The sequence below is a fragment of the Danio rerio genome, chromosome 25, assembly GCF_052040795.2.
Source record: "Danio rerio strain M-AB ecotype USA chromosome 25, GRCz13ab, whole genome shotgun sequence".
Classification (NCBI taxonomy): domain Eukaryota; kingdom Metazoa; phylum Chordata; class Actinopteri; order Cypriniformes; family Danionidae; genus Danio; species Danio rerio.
This window is the reverse complement of record NC_141045.1, coordinates 12103190-12119979: the sequence shown is the minus strand read 5'-3', so window position 1 is coordinate 12119979 and position 16790 is coordinate 12103190. Positions and strand designations below refer to the sequence as shown.

Genomic DNA, 16790 nt, shown 5'->3' with positions numbered 1-16790 from the left:
GTAAGATGTCTGGGGGAAAGAATTAACTGACCACCGGTATGCAATAAATAATTATGTATTAGACAGCTTTATTTTTTTTAAAGGTTTGACAGGTTTAAATAATTATGTATTAGACATAAGCCAACTCTTAATTTTATAAGTATAAGTATTATAAGTATTGCACATAATATTCTAAATTTGAAAAATTCACTGCATACAATACAGCTGGAAATGTCAGTCGTCATGGTTCATCTGTTCTTTGGATGTTCACCACTTCTGTGGCAATAATTCTTTGGGTAAAACTTTATTTTACTATTAACTACTAAATTATTTCTTACAATTCTGGGATATTGGTTGTTTAATAGCACTTATGATAGTACGATTGTACATTCTACCCAAAACCCTCTTAAGGAAAGAGAAATTCCATGTGCTTTGCTTTCAATCCATACAGCAGTGAACAGACACACATTATTTACCCCCTCAACCTACAATCCCTGCTGGTGCCAAGACTCGAACCTGTGACCTTTTAATTACAAGTCCATACTCTCTAACCATTGGTCTGAAAGAGCTAAAGATCTAATGGTTTGTTAATTGTAAAAAGTGTGACCATTACTCAATTACTATCCTTTTATTTAGTTTCTGATTCAGGGGTCGCCACAGCAGAATAAACAGCCAGTTACTCTGGCAGTGGCAAAGGATTTATGGGGTGTATGCCCTTAGTTAATTTCATAACTTCCGTTCGCTGAGCCACAATGCTGCCATTATTTGTCCTTTAATTAAGCTGGCCTCTGTATCATCATTTTTTATTGTTTGTTTATTTATTTAATTCAAAGGGACTTACAATAATGGTTAAAGGAAGCACAGTTCACAAAACTGTGGTATGTCAACTGATATGTGTGTTACGTTTTAGTTTTTCTAGGAAATAATGCAGATTAATTCAGTCAATGTGAAAATCAACAACATTTTCTGGTGGCTCTTAATAATTATTTTTGTTTAGTCCACATTTTGGCTGAAATATCTGATACAAACCAATGCATACATTAAGCAGACAACAATTAAAAATGTCACTACTTTTCTTATTGCTGCTGTTATTGATGTTTTGTCCTGTTGAATCGTACCATTATTAATAAGATAAAAAGCTGGAAAAACAAGCTGTCCATCTTTCAACAGGTTCAGGTAATGAGACGAGAGTTAAAAAATAACCCAAGAACTCTCTCAAGAACTCACCTGCAGTCTCAATTTCTTCACTTTAGCCTCATGAAGTTGTCAGTTTTGTTTGTTGTGCGTATGAAATCATTTTTAGAAATATTTTTTACACACCTTTTTCTACATTTATAAAACAATATTTCAAATGCATATTAGTGTAAAGAATACCTAAAACAAAAATTGGTTCAAATGTAAAATAAAAAGGAACAATTTAAAATACAAAAAAATTTGCTGGTAAATTCCACTCATTCTAACTAACAGCAAGTCAAACATTGAATTTCCCATCAACGTCTGAAGGAAAAAAAAATACAAATAAACCATTTAAAAGTGTTAAGATTTCTGTTCATTGTAATAAAATCAACTCTTGAGTGCATGAGCCATCAGTTTGTAAAGGGAAAAAAGAAAAGCCGCAAACTAAATCCAAAATTCAACAAATAATATTGCTTTTAAAGCAGAAGTTATGGCTAAATGAGCCACCTCTAGACAAATAACAGAAGATGAATTTGCTATCACAAGATTATATTCTAGTTGCAGTGCAACACACACTAGAGTCAAAATCACTGCTTGGTATACACTAGATGCTTGGTACTTGGTTCTTTTTCATTTCCTTAATCTTCCACCCATCTCAATAGGTTCCTGTTGTTCAGGCGGTGATGCTGTAAAAAAAAATAAAAAATGAAACTAATATACAAATGTTGACAAGAAACAATCTATTGGTATTCACTTACACAAAAAAATGACAATATTTAAAAGCAAATCACTCGCTTGAAGCAGAGAGGCATTAATAAAATTTGAAAATGATGATTTATTTTCAGGTGATTTTATTTTCTCACAAAGTAAATCCTACCTGCTTGTTTATTCATGCATTTGTGTATGAGGACAGCTGTAAGCACCAACACCAGAGACAAAAGCACCACTACGGGAATCACTATTTTAACTGGGTAACTGGGGTCAAATTCTGCAACAAACATATTTAAATGCAAGTGAGAAACAGATCAGAAACAGTTCAGTGATGTGTTGAAAGTTTTCACTGTACATTTCATTACCGAAATCAACATCTAGGTTTTTGTCCAGGTGTTTGGCAGAGCAGGTGTATTTGTGTTTTTCTCTCTCGTCTGCTCTGATCTCCAGACTCTTCCTCATCTGGTACGTCCCGTCCCCATTGGGCAGCAGATCTCCTCCAGTGACCTCATGGTCAGATACAGGCTGTCCATCTCTCAACAGGGTCAGGTTGATGAAATAGGGGTAAAATTCTGACGCCAAACAGCTCAAGCGAAACCCTCCAGATTTTGGGTGTACTTTCTTAATCAGTCTGACTTTCGGTTGTACTGTGAATGAAATAAAGTATGTTCAGATGTGGCCCTTTCACAATCCTATGTAGATAAAAATCAGAGAAAAAAAAGCTGAAGACCAACCTTTTCTGTTTACTTGAACTTGTCTTTTTACTAAATAACCTCCGAGGGTAGTCATGCAGACTGGGTAATATATACTCTTAAATTGCATCTGGAAATACTCCAAAGGTACAGTTGCCATGTTGTTTTGGCACTGACATGTAAAATTGTTACCATAAAAACTCACTTCATCTGTAGTGGAGCCACTAAAAGCAATCTTCAAAATCATTTGTCCAGTCTTATTATTGTCCAACAGCTCACAATGCCAGGCAATTTGAAAAAGTTGAGGACCTGTCAGTAGAAAACAGATTAACCTAACAGCTTTAAGGAGATGAGGCAAGCACCCAAATGTAGCAAATGAAAACAATTTTATTTAATAAAAGGAAAACAAAATAACTTGAAGACACATAGACACTGAATTTATGATCACAGTCCAGCACAGGACAGCACACTAGGAGAATAAATAGAGAAGACAAACCAATGAACAGACAGGCGTACAGGTGAAAATAATAATTACAAACAGGATAACAAGGTGGGTGAGACAAGACTCTAGACAAAAGAACACATAATACAAAACACAACAAACCATGTGTTTACATAGAAACAGGACTAGAACATGCAACCAACAGCCACGTTTCCTCTATCGTGCTTAAGGCGAGCTAAGGCCAGTCGCATTTACATTGTCAAAGCGGGGCTTTCTCGGGGCCAGCAGCCGGCCTTTTTCGGCCCGTTGAATACCTTGGGCCAAAGAGGGTCAGCTGGGGCTTCGGGTAGAGTGAAAGGTGAGGCGGACACTAGTTTTCCAATCGCACACGAGTACATGCGCCAAACAAATATACAAATAAATAAGGGAAAGAAAACATCTTCCCTAATAGGCTGGGGTCTTTTTGCGTATGATCGCCCTTATGTTTCCCTTTCAAATGTAAGGCTGTTGCATAAAATAATAAAGTAGTTTTAGTTTATAACTTTCTTTGCTGTGTCCTTCTTGGTTTCAATAACGCATAACAATATTTACACCATGTTAAAGACACAGCAGCCAGTAAAGGTTTTCGAAAGTTTTTGTCAAGTTTAAAAGGTGTGTTTGTGTGCGTTTAGATGCCTGTATGTGAATTTGAAACCGAGCAAAAGAGCGTTCCCTTTTTAGCTCTGTTGATGCCGGGAGCCGTTGGGTTTCTTTTTTTTACACAATATGAATACAACAGACAGACATAAAATTTAACAAATTACGTGTCCGCTTTTGTTGACTCAAAACAATAGTGTCATATCTTGATAAAATAGCCTAAGCTATATTGAAATAATTTAAAGAAGCACAAAAAACTGATATAATAAAATCACATTAAATAAACCAATATAAAACCAACAAAAGCTAGCTATAACAATGTAGGTTTACAACACATAAATCAAACCATTTTAAAGCCATATTAAATTATCATTTTACAAAGGCCTATCGTAAAAACGATTTTAGATATTTTCTAAAAACAAGGTTTGAAATATTATTTATAAAGTATTTGGATATGATGATATTAATCAAATTGTGCAAACAGAGCATTTTTGGGGTGTGTGAAAGCAGAAACTAGGCTACCTTTTTTTAAAAGGTAAAAGCCCTGGCTTGTACTAGCCCGACAGTGGAAATGCGACAAATGAGAGAGCTCACTGACCACGTGCTTACATGAAACAGGACACTAAAGCACATGGTTAGAATTTAAACATGAAACCAGGATGACATTCATACAATGACAAGGACAGACAATGATAAAAAAAAAAACGAGCCAAGAAAACTCAAGCAGAGCACAACATACAAGACATGACAGGACTAGTGCCTGGACTCTGCCACCAAAACAAGAATTAACAAGACTGAAGTGGCAAAATCCTGACTTTAGAATTTAGTAAGTAGAAGTAGAAGTTAAATAACTTCTACGATCAATTGTATTAGTCCTATTATTAGCCCTATCATTCTATGATTAACATAATTAGCAATATTATTAGTTTGATTTAAGAAAAGAAAATCAAAAAATGCAGAACCATTGTAATTTCGGACACTGATTGTATAATATAAACTTGAGCAATTTCCAATAGAATAATTGAACTTACTCTCTGTACTGTTCTGAAATATTAATGTTCCCTTCAATAAGGGCTGCAATTCATTTTTTATTTTATCAAGCATGTCAGAAACAGTCTCATCTTCATTTGTAGTATTATCTCGTGGAATGAATTCATCTCTTTCTGTAATATAAAGCCCTACTGTCAAGTCGTCCAGCATAAATGTGAAACTTATTTGGGGAAATAGGGTGTCTCCTTTAATGTAGGTTCCAAGTATCTGCAGTGAGTGAAAATCTGTGGAGAAAGAATAGGCTTGAAATTAACAAAAACTGGGTTACATTTCCAATCAGGTGTTAGTTAGAAATCAACCAATTAACTTTCACTTTACACTTGCTAAAAAGAACTGAAAGATTTATATAAAATTTAATATTATCCTATTCCCTGGATAGTCTGCTTTATAACACATAAAACATGTTTATGAATTTGCTTGAACAGAGGCTTTAAAATGCAAGTGAAACAGTCAGTTAAGTTTACATTATTTTGCAAATTGATTTCCACTTTGATGAAAATATCCATTACAAATTTGATTAATGTAACCATTTTTAAGAAAAGGGCATGATTTACTATTCCTTGTAACGCAGGTGCCCAGCAATCTTGGAATATAGTTGAGTCTTATATCATGTGGTTGGTTCTGTTCCCTCAGCTAAACAGATACAGTTGAAATAATGGACTGAACACGTAGACTGCAAGGCTTAACTTAACCCAATGTGTGGAGCTGCTGCAAATATAAGTGTCACATAGCAGATGCTGAGAACAGAGGTGAGGATCCAAATGCAATTTAATAATCAAAGTCATACAGGCAGAAGTCAAAAACAAGAGCAAAACAATAACACAAGGGCAATCTAATAATCATGTTCAATAAACAGGCGAGAGGTCAGACTAGGCAGCAATAAATCAAAAAAGATGAACAAGGCTAGATTCAAAAACACAGGAAACCGGCTTTGTAATGTTCATGACAACAAGTGTCGTCGGCAATGTGTGCAATGAAGGAAGGTGAGTTGTATTTATAGTCCTTGTAATAAGTGTAGATCAGGGGTCGGCAACCCAAAATGTTGAAAGAGCCATATTGGACCAAAAAAAACAAAAACAAATATGTCTGGAGCCGCAAAAAATTAAAAGCCTTATATAAGCCTTATAATGATGGCAACACATGCTGTATGTATTTAAATTAGCTATATTAGCCTACCTTAAAAATGACTTCGTTGGCTACAAATACATACTGAGCCTTCATGATTAAATGTTCATTTCCCTGCAGTGCATCCTGTAGAGAGTGACGCGCCACGTGACTACTCTGTTGTACGATGCCGTCTCAAGTTTAACTTAATTACAGTATATTAATGAATTATGTTTAATGTTCAAGTTTAACTTCATTACAATATTAATTAATTGTAAAAAACGCAGCCTGCCATTTCCATTTCAAGATCAGCTCGAGTCATTCCTGGGAATGTGCTCAACAAGGAAGGGTTAATCTCCAGGGGTGTGTGTCAAGGAAAGACAGTCTAATTTTTTCCTTTCGCAACTCGCAAAATCTGCTCTCAAATGCAGTTTGCATATCAACGATCGCACTTTGTAAATAATCACCGTTGAGTGAGTGATCGGGATGGACTTCTTTGAATTCTCTCAGGGAGGGAAAATGAGAAAGCGTGCCCCGCTGTACATCTTTGGCAAAGACAGCTTGCACTCCATGGCGCATCACACAGCCGCCGGTTTGTTTACAACAGCTACCTGCCTGGCATCCCACCCTGCTGATAGAAACGTGTGTCGCAGGCTATGACGCAAATCTTCGTTGACAGAAATGTTGAAATTAAATATTCTACACACTTTACAGCATTGGAAAACGTTAAGATTGTTTGTCCTCCTATAGAAACCATATTAAAACAAAAAATATATTTACCTCCCTCATCGTTTTCCATTTTCAAACATTTTTTGAAAAAGTTCCAGGGAGCCACTAGGGCAGCGCTAAAGAGCCGCATGCGGCTCTAGAGCCGCGGGTTGCCTACCCCTGGTGTAGATGATCAACAGCTGTGTCTGCGTGTGAGTGTTCGGATTATTGTCAGCTGTTGCAGGAGTTGATGAGCGCAGGAAGTTCTAGGAGTTGTAGTTTGTTTAGCAGTAATCTCCTATATAGAAAACCCATCTGGCAATTTGAACAAACTGCAGGAAGTAAATCACCAGTGGAGACAACGCCACTGGCAATCATAACAAGTATCAGATGTGTGTCTAATACAAAAAAAATATATTTTTTTCCTCTTTTTGGTTATCGATTGTTTGAGCACATCGGTTCCCTCTTTGTATTACCTTGCCTGACTAGGGCTGTTTCTCAATTCCGATAACTAGGCCCACATGGAATCTGCGTGCACAGAATTCTGCAGATTTTTAACCCATCATTAATCTTGTTTATTTACTTGAGTAAATGTGTGTAAATCTATATTTATTCAGTTTTTTAATTATTTACAGTAATACTATTGACTAATATGAAAATGTTCAACTGATTTATGTACAGTGCAGTTTGTAAAGTATTATTTTCTGTTTTTTAGTAGATCTATTATATGATAAACTTGCTTTGTTTACCAAATAAATTGAATCTAACTGGATTTCCATTTTAAACAAGAAATAAAAGTAAAAAAATATATAATTTTTTATTTAACATATTAAGGTTTTAGTCATGATGCTCCCAAAAGCCTTGTGCATAGCCGTGCATTTATACTTCTGCGCGCTGTTTCTCTTGCTCTGCAATACACTTCCGAAACGCTAGTTGGCAGTAGGTGTTTATTTTTCTCTGTGTGACACCACTACTGCTATTTGGCATTCTGTGTCACTAAGCAATAAGACTACACTACATATACATATATAGTAAGTTTATTAATTTATTTCTTTTCTTTTCGGCTTAGTCACTTTATTAATCGGGGGTCGCGACAGCGGAATGAACCACCAACTTATCAAGCACGTTTTTAAGCAGCGGATGCCCTTCCAGCCACAACCCATCCCTGGGAAACATCCACACACACTCACTCACACACATACACTACGTACAATTTAGCTTATCCAATTCACCTGTGCCGCATGTCTTTGGACTGTGGGGAAAACCGGAGCACCCGGAGGAAACCCACGCGAACGCAGGGAGAACATGCAAACTCCACACAGAAACGCCAACTGACCCAGCCGAGGCTCGAACCAGCAACTTTTTTGCGGTGAGGCGACAGCACTACCTACTGTGCCACTGCCTCGCCTTACTAAAGGCTATATTAGACACAAATTTTATGCCAGTATTTTACATTTACATTTGCAATTCACATCCATAACTTCACACATTGGGTTCAATTAAGCTTTACAGTCTCCATGTTTAGTCAAGTACTTCAACTGTATCTGTTCAGCTGAAGGAATGGAACCAACTCCGTGACATCAGACACAGCGATATTTCAAGATGGCTTCACCCTTGAGCTAAAAGCTACAGTAAAACAGGCTGTTTTCTTTAAAATGGTTACAATAATCAAGTTTGTCAAATATATTTTTTCATCAAAGGGAAAATCAATTTACAAAATGTAAATGACATAATCATGTAAACTTCACTGACTGCTTCACCTCAACTTTAAAGGGATAGTTTACTGAAAATGTCACTTTTCCACTATTTTTTAAACTGGAGTTTCTTTCATACAGTATGTTGCACACAACAGATATGTTGTGAAGAAAGCTGGAAAAATATAATTGTTTTACACTGTATTTTTTTCTAAACCTGTAATTGTTTTTTCTTTGTCTTTCAGCTTTCCTAAACATATCTTATTTACTGTTCAACAGAACAAAGAAACTCAAACAGGTTGGAACCCACTGGAAAGTGAGTGAGCACTGCTTAAACTTTCATTTTTAAATGAACTATTCCTTTAAACATTAACAAAACAAAGCGTAAAGGGATTTGCACAAAGAAAAGTGTCAAAATAAACCTAAACATAACAGAGAATCACACGAGTTGTGGTGTGTGAAAATAAAAAATCCTGAATGTGATAATTAAATTGAAAGTTTGAAGTATATTAGCCTATTTTTGTCTGACACAGGTCAAAACATTTTCAGGTATTTTTGAAAATCTGGAGCCCCTTTAGGTAGTTTTAATTAGTAGTTAAATTAATAGTTAATTTCCTAGCCAACAAGAAGCCACTTAACTTTCGCACATGGGCAGCCAAAGGAATCACACAACTTCAACATATCTTTATTAATAATAATCTGGCACCATTTCCCCATATAGCCCAGACATACAGCATTGGGAGTAATTGCTTTTTGGAATATTTACAAATCAAATCATCAATTAAGTCAAAATTACCTAACCAATCAATCAATCTAGACCTTCCACCTCAAATCTCAGAGTTTATTAATATATCTCCCTCCAAAAAATTGCTCTCCCAAATATACAAAATGATATCAAAATCAGACAATGCATTAGTTCTACCAACCACTAAATGGCAAACAGACTTATTAATCCCAATGCTGCATTCTGGACTCAAATTTGCAAAAACACATTTTCCATGACTAAAAATGCTAACTTACAACTTATACAGTACAAAGTACTTCACAGATCACATTTAACTGGGCAGAAATTATTTAAAATAGGTTTCACTTCAGAAATATGTTCACATTGCACACAAAACACCCCAGACACATATCTTCATGCCTTATGGCATTGCACTTCAATTACATCATTTTGGGAAAAGGTTACTGACTCACTCTCCAACTTAATGGGTTGTCACATCCCACTGTGTCCCTCCCTCTGCATATTAGGTGACATATCCACAATCAATATAAATAATACAAATGGTCAGTTTCTGCTGGTGGCTCTAACTATCGCAAAGAAAACTATCCTCATGAACTGGAAATCAAGAAATACCATTCACATCTCATACTGGAAAAACTTATTAACAGAATACATCTCCATTGAAGATCCTCTTTGCCTGAAGCCATTCCCTAACAACACCTTCATCAGTACATAAACAAGAGGGGATTAAATCTAATTTAAAATAAATAAATCAATTGGGAAAAAAAAGTATAATGTAAACAATTAAAATAAAAGAATCATAATTCGGTCTTTATATACTTCTTTACTTTCCCTTTTGTTCTATTTGTTCCCCTTTCCTGTTTCTATCAATGTTATTTATTCATTTTATTATTATTATTATTTATAATATTTGTTTTCTATTTATTATTATTATTATTATTATTATTATACATAAATTATTATTTTTTATATACCAGTACTTCTCCTGACCAGTCCAACAACAGATTAAAAAAAAAAAAAAAAAAGGAATAAGTATGAAGGGGGAAAAAAGGAGAGAAAGAAAGAAAGAGAAGAGGAGTGAGAAGAGAGGCAAAAAAGGAAAGAAAAAAAAATCTACTTGCATGTAATTCACAGGGTAAAGTGTAACGTAGGCATGGCAGTCTGGGCACTGCACTGGACTGATCCATGCCACACGTTACACTTTTTTTAATGCATCACAAAGCAACTGACAAACACTATATACCTCAATGCCCATCACACAACTACAACCTCCTCAATTTATTGTTACAGCTGTTATTATTTTTATTATTATCATTATTATTAGTATTATTATTATTACCAGCATGAGTATATTATAGTTATCAAGTTAATAATCTATCATACATATCTTTAATATTATTCTTCCATGTGGGTTTGTATAATTCATAATTAGCATTGATATAGTGTTTTCTTTTTTATTTATTTAGTTTTTATTATTATTATTCTTTTTTTTTCATTGCTTTGTTTGCTGAACTTTATTTTTCTTCTCTCTTATTGTTTCTTTTCTTTTTCTTCTACTCCTCCCCTTCCTTTTCTGTTTTTTTAATTTTAATTTTTATTTTATTTATTTATTTTTATTATTATTATTTTATTAATTTTAGTTTATTATCATTAGTTTATTTTCTCTTTTCCTCTCTCTCCCCTTCTACTTACTACTTACTACTATTATTATTATTTATTATTATTATTATTATTATTTATTATTATTATTACTTGTCCTCTCCCTGATTTCCCATCCTCCCCTCTCCTCGACACCTTTGTCATAAATGGTATTATTTTTATTTTTTGTAATCATTATTATTATTATTACTGTTCTGACTTGTCCTGTTATCTTTCCATTATCATTATTACAAGTATTTATACCATTATCATTATTAAGGTTGCAATTGTTGTAGTTGTAGTGGTAGTAGTTGTAGTAGTAGTAGTAGTTGTAGTTGAAGTAGTAGACAGTGTAATAGTATCGATTGTTATTGAGTAATTGTTACAGAGATTATTGAAGTAGTAGTTCATGTAAGTAGTAGCAGAAGTAGTAATGGTGTGGTAGTTACAGTAGTAGTAGTAGTCGTTGTTGGTGTAGTAATATCAGTAGTAGATGTTGTTGATGTAGATGTAGTAGAAGTGATTGTGGTGGTGGTAGTAGCAGTAGTAGTAGTAGTAGCAGTAGACGTTGTTGTATTAGTTGTAGCAAACGCTATAGTAGTATCAGTAGTGGTAGTCGTTGTAGTAGTATCAGTTTTAGTAGACATTGTAGTAGTAGTAGTCGTGGTTGTGGCTGTAGTAGAAGCAGTAGTAGTTGTAATATAAGTAACTTTCTGTAGTAGTAGTTGGTGTAGCACTTGTGATTTATTATTATTGTTGTCAGTTATTACTGTTGTCCTTTCTTTCTTTTTACTCTTATTTTTGCTATCATACATTAATAAGCATTGTTGTTACTCCCTACCTCTGACTGGTTTCTTTCTATATGTTTTATCTATATCTGTGACACTTGCTTCATTTATTGACTGTTATTGTTCCTTATGTATGTACTCTGACCTGTCCACCAAGTTACCTTTACATGCATACACACACTCACACGCACACACTCACGCACATACCAGTACATGACTATATTGTTGTTGTTTTTGTTTTGTTTTTGTTTCGTTGCTTTGTATTTGTTATTTGTTGACGTTTTCTTGTATTTGTATGATTTTTGCACATTCTAATAAAAAATTCAAAAAAACAAAAAAATTAATAGTTAATTAGTAGATAATTTAATAGTTAAATAAGCACATTGCTATTCAATTGCAATTCCAAAAGAGAGTTTCTCTCAAAAGATATTTAAGTTAGTTAAAAAAACACGCTCCTCCTCATGATATTTTACACCCATTTTTTTAACTTAAGCCAGTTTTGCAGCATTTCTTTTCATACACTGAAGAAAGTGAAACTACGTTGTCTTACATTCAAAGAACATTTTTATATAAAATTATGATTTTATTCAATTTGCCTTAAAGCAAAAATATAAAATAAAAAATTACCCCCTAGATAAAACTAAAAGCATAATTTTTTTTTCCTGAAAGTATTTTACTTTAAACCATCAGTTTTATGTCATGTGAGTACATAAAAAATGCACTGCTATTCAGGATTGATTGATTTTTAATGGTTTAATTACCATTTTGCATGACATTTAAAGCCATACTGAAAGCTCCAGCAGTTTACCTCAGAAATAACTGAGAAAATGAAAATAAAATAACCAGGAGCCATAGCATAGCTTAACATTACGTGTATGTTTTTTAGATAAGTCCAAAGTCAAATTTGACATTAATTTTATAGTAAAAAAAAAGTAGGCAAAATTTTTACCTAAGTATTGAATAATTCATGGTCTATACCAGGGATGTCAAACTCTGTTCCTAACTGGCTACAGCCCTGCACAGTTTAGTTCCAACCCTAATTAAACACACCTGATCAAACTAATTGAGTCCTTTAGGCTTGTTTTAAATGTACCAGTAAGTGTGTTGAAGCAGAGTTGGAACTAAACTGTGCAGGGCTGCGGCCCTCCATTGAGTTTGACATCCCTGGTCTACACTAAAACAATATTTTACCTTTGAGTGAATGTATTTGTTTTCTTGGGTAAGCTAAATATTTTAAGTATTAAATTACATTTATCATTTTAATTTTCAAAATAAAAAATTAAGGAAAATTAAAAAAAAAAAAAAAAAAAAAAAAATATATATATATATATATATATATATATATATATATATATATATATATATATATATATATATATATATAAGTATATATATATATATATATATATATATATATATATATATATATATATATATATATATATATATATACATACTTTTATTGTATAAAAATACTTAGTAAAAATACATATATATTAATGTCTTTATAGTAAACACTGTTTTTACTTTATGTGAATTTTTTTGTTTCAACCAAGTCAAAATAAAAAATTAAGGAAAATTAAAAATATATAAAATTACCTATATATATATATATATATATATATATATATATATATATATATATATATATATATATATATATATATATATACTTTTATTACATAAAAATACTTAGTAAAAATACATATATATTAATGCCTTTGTAGTAAACAGTGTTTTTACTTTATGTGAATGTAATTTCTTTTCTTGACCACAATAAATATTTTTGATTTAAGATAAAGATTGGACGAAAGTAAAGATAAACTTTGAGAAAAAAAAGTTAGCTGTAACAAATAATTTTACATTATACAGTAATAATACAATAATGTATCAAGTTTTTTCAGTGTAGAGACCCAGTGTTATTATCTTTATAAGTGAACTTGCTGTGGTTTTGGTTTCATTTTGGAATGAAGCATATTAAAATGTTCATCTAACTTAATCTACTAACTCCATTTTCAGATCTCTGCAGTGTTTATTTAGCAGTTTGCACATTCAAAAGGACAAAAACTCTATGAAACAAACCTTTTTTTGAGTTAAACTTTAACAAAGAAAAGATGATTATAAACACAAAATCTGATTCCACCTAAAGTAATGCAGTAACCATTGTATCATGCTTTATATAATTTTGCAATTATGTATTGTAAAGAACATTCTACATGAGCACAAAATATTTTTTTGAATTTTCACTTTGGGCAAAGTGAAAACAGAATTTTTCTCGTCGGACAAAAGTGTCTGCTAAATTCATTTGTAGATTTCATAATTGTTCTGCATCAAAATTCATAAGATAATAGAATCTTAGAAAGTGTGTTGAAGACTGAAGTGTACAGGGCATGTTTTCTAAAACAAAACACAAAACACTGCATCTATTTAACACAAATACATATTAAACAAAATCCTACCAGTTAAAACAGAGGTTGGACCTGACAGCAGAAACAGAACAAATAATACTTTGCCAATCATGTTCTCAGATGTCCGAGCCATTTTCCTCAAGTTGCATTGACTGCATGAGGTGTGTAAAGTTTTAATGAAAGGTGTAATAAAGTTTGAAACACGTCTTGCAAGATTTTTTTAACATACAAGGAACAAGGAAGATAAAAACAACAAAAACAATGTTCAGTAGAAGCCTGATGATGCTCCAAATAACTCCTTTGTAGTGTCTCTTTCACCAAAGATACTACATTTTTAGTTTATAAGTCTTATGATTATGTCTTCTTCGGTTTTGGTAAGGAGTATTCTGTACCATCAGGCGTCAAGAAAAAGCGATTAATGTTGATGTAAGCAAAGTATATCTACTGTGAGCTCCATGCAAATCAACAAAAAATCTGTTGTTCTGATTCTAAAAATAGAGAAAAATATAAAAACATGAATAAACAATAAAAGTATGTTGAAAATCAGCTTCCTCAATTAGATATCACACAACTGCCACAAATCCGTGTCAGGAAATAAACTTATAGACTAAACTATCACATAATGTCTATTTACCATTCTGCACTCAAAACTCTTATATATATATATATATATATCCTGCTGAAGTACAAGGGCAGCCAGATATATATTTTTCCTGACAACACTCCCGAGGTCGCTGTGCTTTTGGTCCGATCAAGCGAGCTTTACGCGCAACTGGCGTGAAATGGTCGCTGCGCTTTCCAGCAAAACTGATGTTGAATTGACAAGCGAGGTAGAGGACTAATAACATTATTTGTAGAGAGTGGACCCTTTCGAGTTTTTTTTTCTTCTCTCTCTCCATTACTAAAGATTGCTATTTTTATTTTTACATTTATTTGTGTGGCTGCTGTTTTTCTTTTAACAGACCTAGGTAAGATTTGTGCTCTTTGCTTTGTTCTCTTGCTGGCTCCGTGAATGGGGGGAAAATGCTGTTCTGCACTGGGGTATGGGGTGGGGTTGGGGCTGTTACCACATTGTTTTATGTTGCACCAATTGTTTACGCAATTATAAGTTCTCGTGTAAATAAGCTGGATGGGTTTTCTGATGTTTTCTTTCTGATTGTTATATTAATGATTGTTAGAAAAAACAAAATATGAATGTGAGTTTTGTCAGTTGGATTGTAAGAGTAATGGGGCACCCGATAAAACGTGGCAAAGTGTTTGCACATTTAAAGTCTTCTTTATCAGCTGATATAATTTTTCTTTAAGAGACTCATATTAGAGCTAATGAACAGTTAAGACTGCGGGCAAATTGGATCTCTCAATTATATCAAGCAACATTTTCTTCCAAGGCAAGAGGTGTGGCTATTCTTTTCAAAAAGATGTTATTTTATCGGGCTGTATTAACAATGTTCCAATCACATGTGTTAATGTGTATGGGCCCAATATTGATGACCCAGCTTTTCTTAGGAAATTATTTGGACTCCTTCCAGGTACCAATGCTACTAACGTAATAATCGCGGGAGACTTTAATTGTTATTTAGATTCTTATCTTGACCGCTCTTCAGCTCGTGTTCCATCTCCTATCCAGTCTGTTGGGGTTCTAAAAAGTCTTATTAAGTCCATGAATTTTGTGGATGTATGGAGATTACTGAATCCTACTGGTCGGGATTTTTCCTTTTTTTCTCAAGTTCACAAATCTTACTCTCGTATAGATTATTTTATTATTGACTCCAAAATTATAAAAGACGTTGTCCATCTAAATACCATAACATCCTAATTTCGGGTCATAGCCCCGTCTCACTAGGTTTAAGTCTGTCTTTACCAAAGAACCAATATTGTTGGCGTTTTAACCCTAATTTGCTAATGGATAAACAGTTCACCTCATTTCTTTCAAATCAGCTGAGTCAATTTTTAGAGACCAATAATAAAGGAGACGTATCTGACTCATGTTTGTGGGAAACTTGTAAAGTAGTTTTGCGAGGACATATTATTGCTTTTGAATCTGCACATAAAAAGAAAACACGCAAATGACTATTTGAGATTGAAAATATCCTTCCTTCCTTGGAAAAAGCTTTTCAAGAATCCAAAGCACAATCAGACCTTAATCCAATTTTAAAATTGAAATACGAATATAATTCAATTCTGAGTGATCAGGTCTCTAATGTACTATTGAAGCTTTAACAGAAACATTTTGAACTCAGTGACAAAGCAGATACATTTCTTGCTCGTCAGCTTAAAGGGGTGCAGGCCAGTCTTGCCATTCATCAAATAAGAGCTCAAAATGGTGATTTGGTAACGCATCCTAAAGAAATCAATGACTGTTTTACAGAATTTTATAAGCATCTTTATTCTTCAACCAGTTCAGTGATGAGTGACATGGGACACAGCTTTCTCAATAAAGTGAATTTTCCAAAGCTTAGTGAAAGTGCTTAAAAGGAACTAAAACAACCTTTCGATCTTAGTGAAGTTCTGGGGGCAATTAATTCCCTTCCCAGTGGAAAGGCCACAGGTCCAGATGGGTATGGAATTTAATTTTATAAAGCAAATGCATCTACGTTCCTCTCCTGCTTCGTATGTTAAATCATTCAATTGAGCTAAATAGGTTTCCTTACTCTTTATATGAAGTGTATGTGTGTCTTTTGAAAAAAAAAAAAGGCAGAGATGATACTGAGCTCGCTAATTATAGACCAATTAGTCTTCTTAACAGTGATCAAAGGTTATCGCAAAAATTTTGGCTACTCGATTAAACAAACATGTGGATTTATTAATTCATTCCGACCAAACTGGCTTTATTTTAGGAAGATTCTCCTTCTGTAACTTACGCCACCTATGAAACATTTTATACAACAATCAGTCAAAAACATCTAAGGCAGCAATCCTCTCCCTGGACGCAGAGAAAGCCTTTGACCGAATTGAATGGATTTATATGTTTTCTGTTTTAGAGAGATTCGGCTTTGGTGAAAATTTTATCAGGTTGATT

At 33.5% G+C, this 16790-nt stretch overlaps 1 protein-coding gene across 1 annotated transcript; it reads right to left on the bottom strand.

Moving 5' to 3' along the window:
• Nucleotides 1-1505: 1505 nt before the first annotated feature.
• Nucleotides 1506-13959, bottom strand: si:dkey-52p2.5. The gene is made up of 6 exons (NM_001327887.1): nt 13823-13959; nt 4668-4910; nt 2601-2867; nt 2232-2513; nt 2033-2143; nt 1506-1841 (listed from the first exon to the last, which is right to left on the bottom strand). The coding sequence occupies exons 1-6, from the start codon at nt 13902-13904 to the stop codon at nt 1786-1788; spliced, it is 1041 nt and encodes a 346-aa protein (NP_001314816.1). The 5' UTR covers nt 13905-13959; the 3' UTR covers nt 1506-1785.
• Between the last annotated feature and the right edge of the window lie 2831 nt (nt 13960-16790).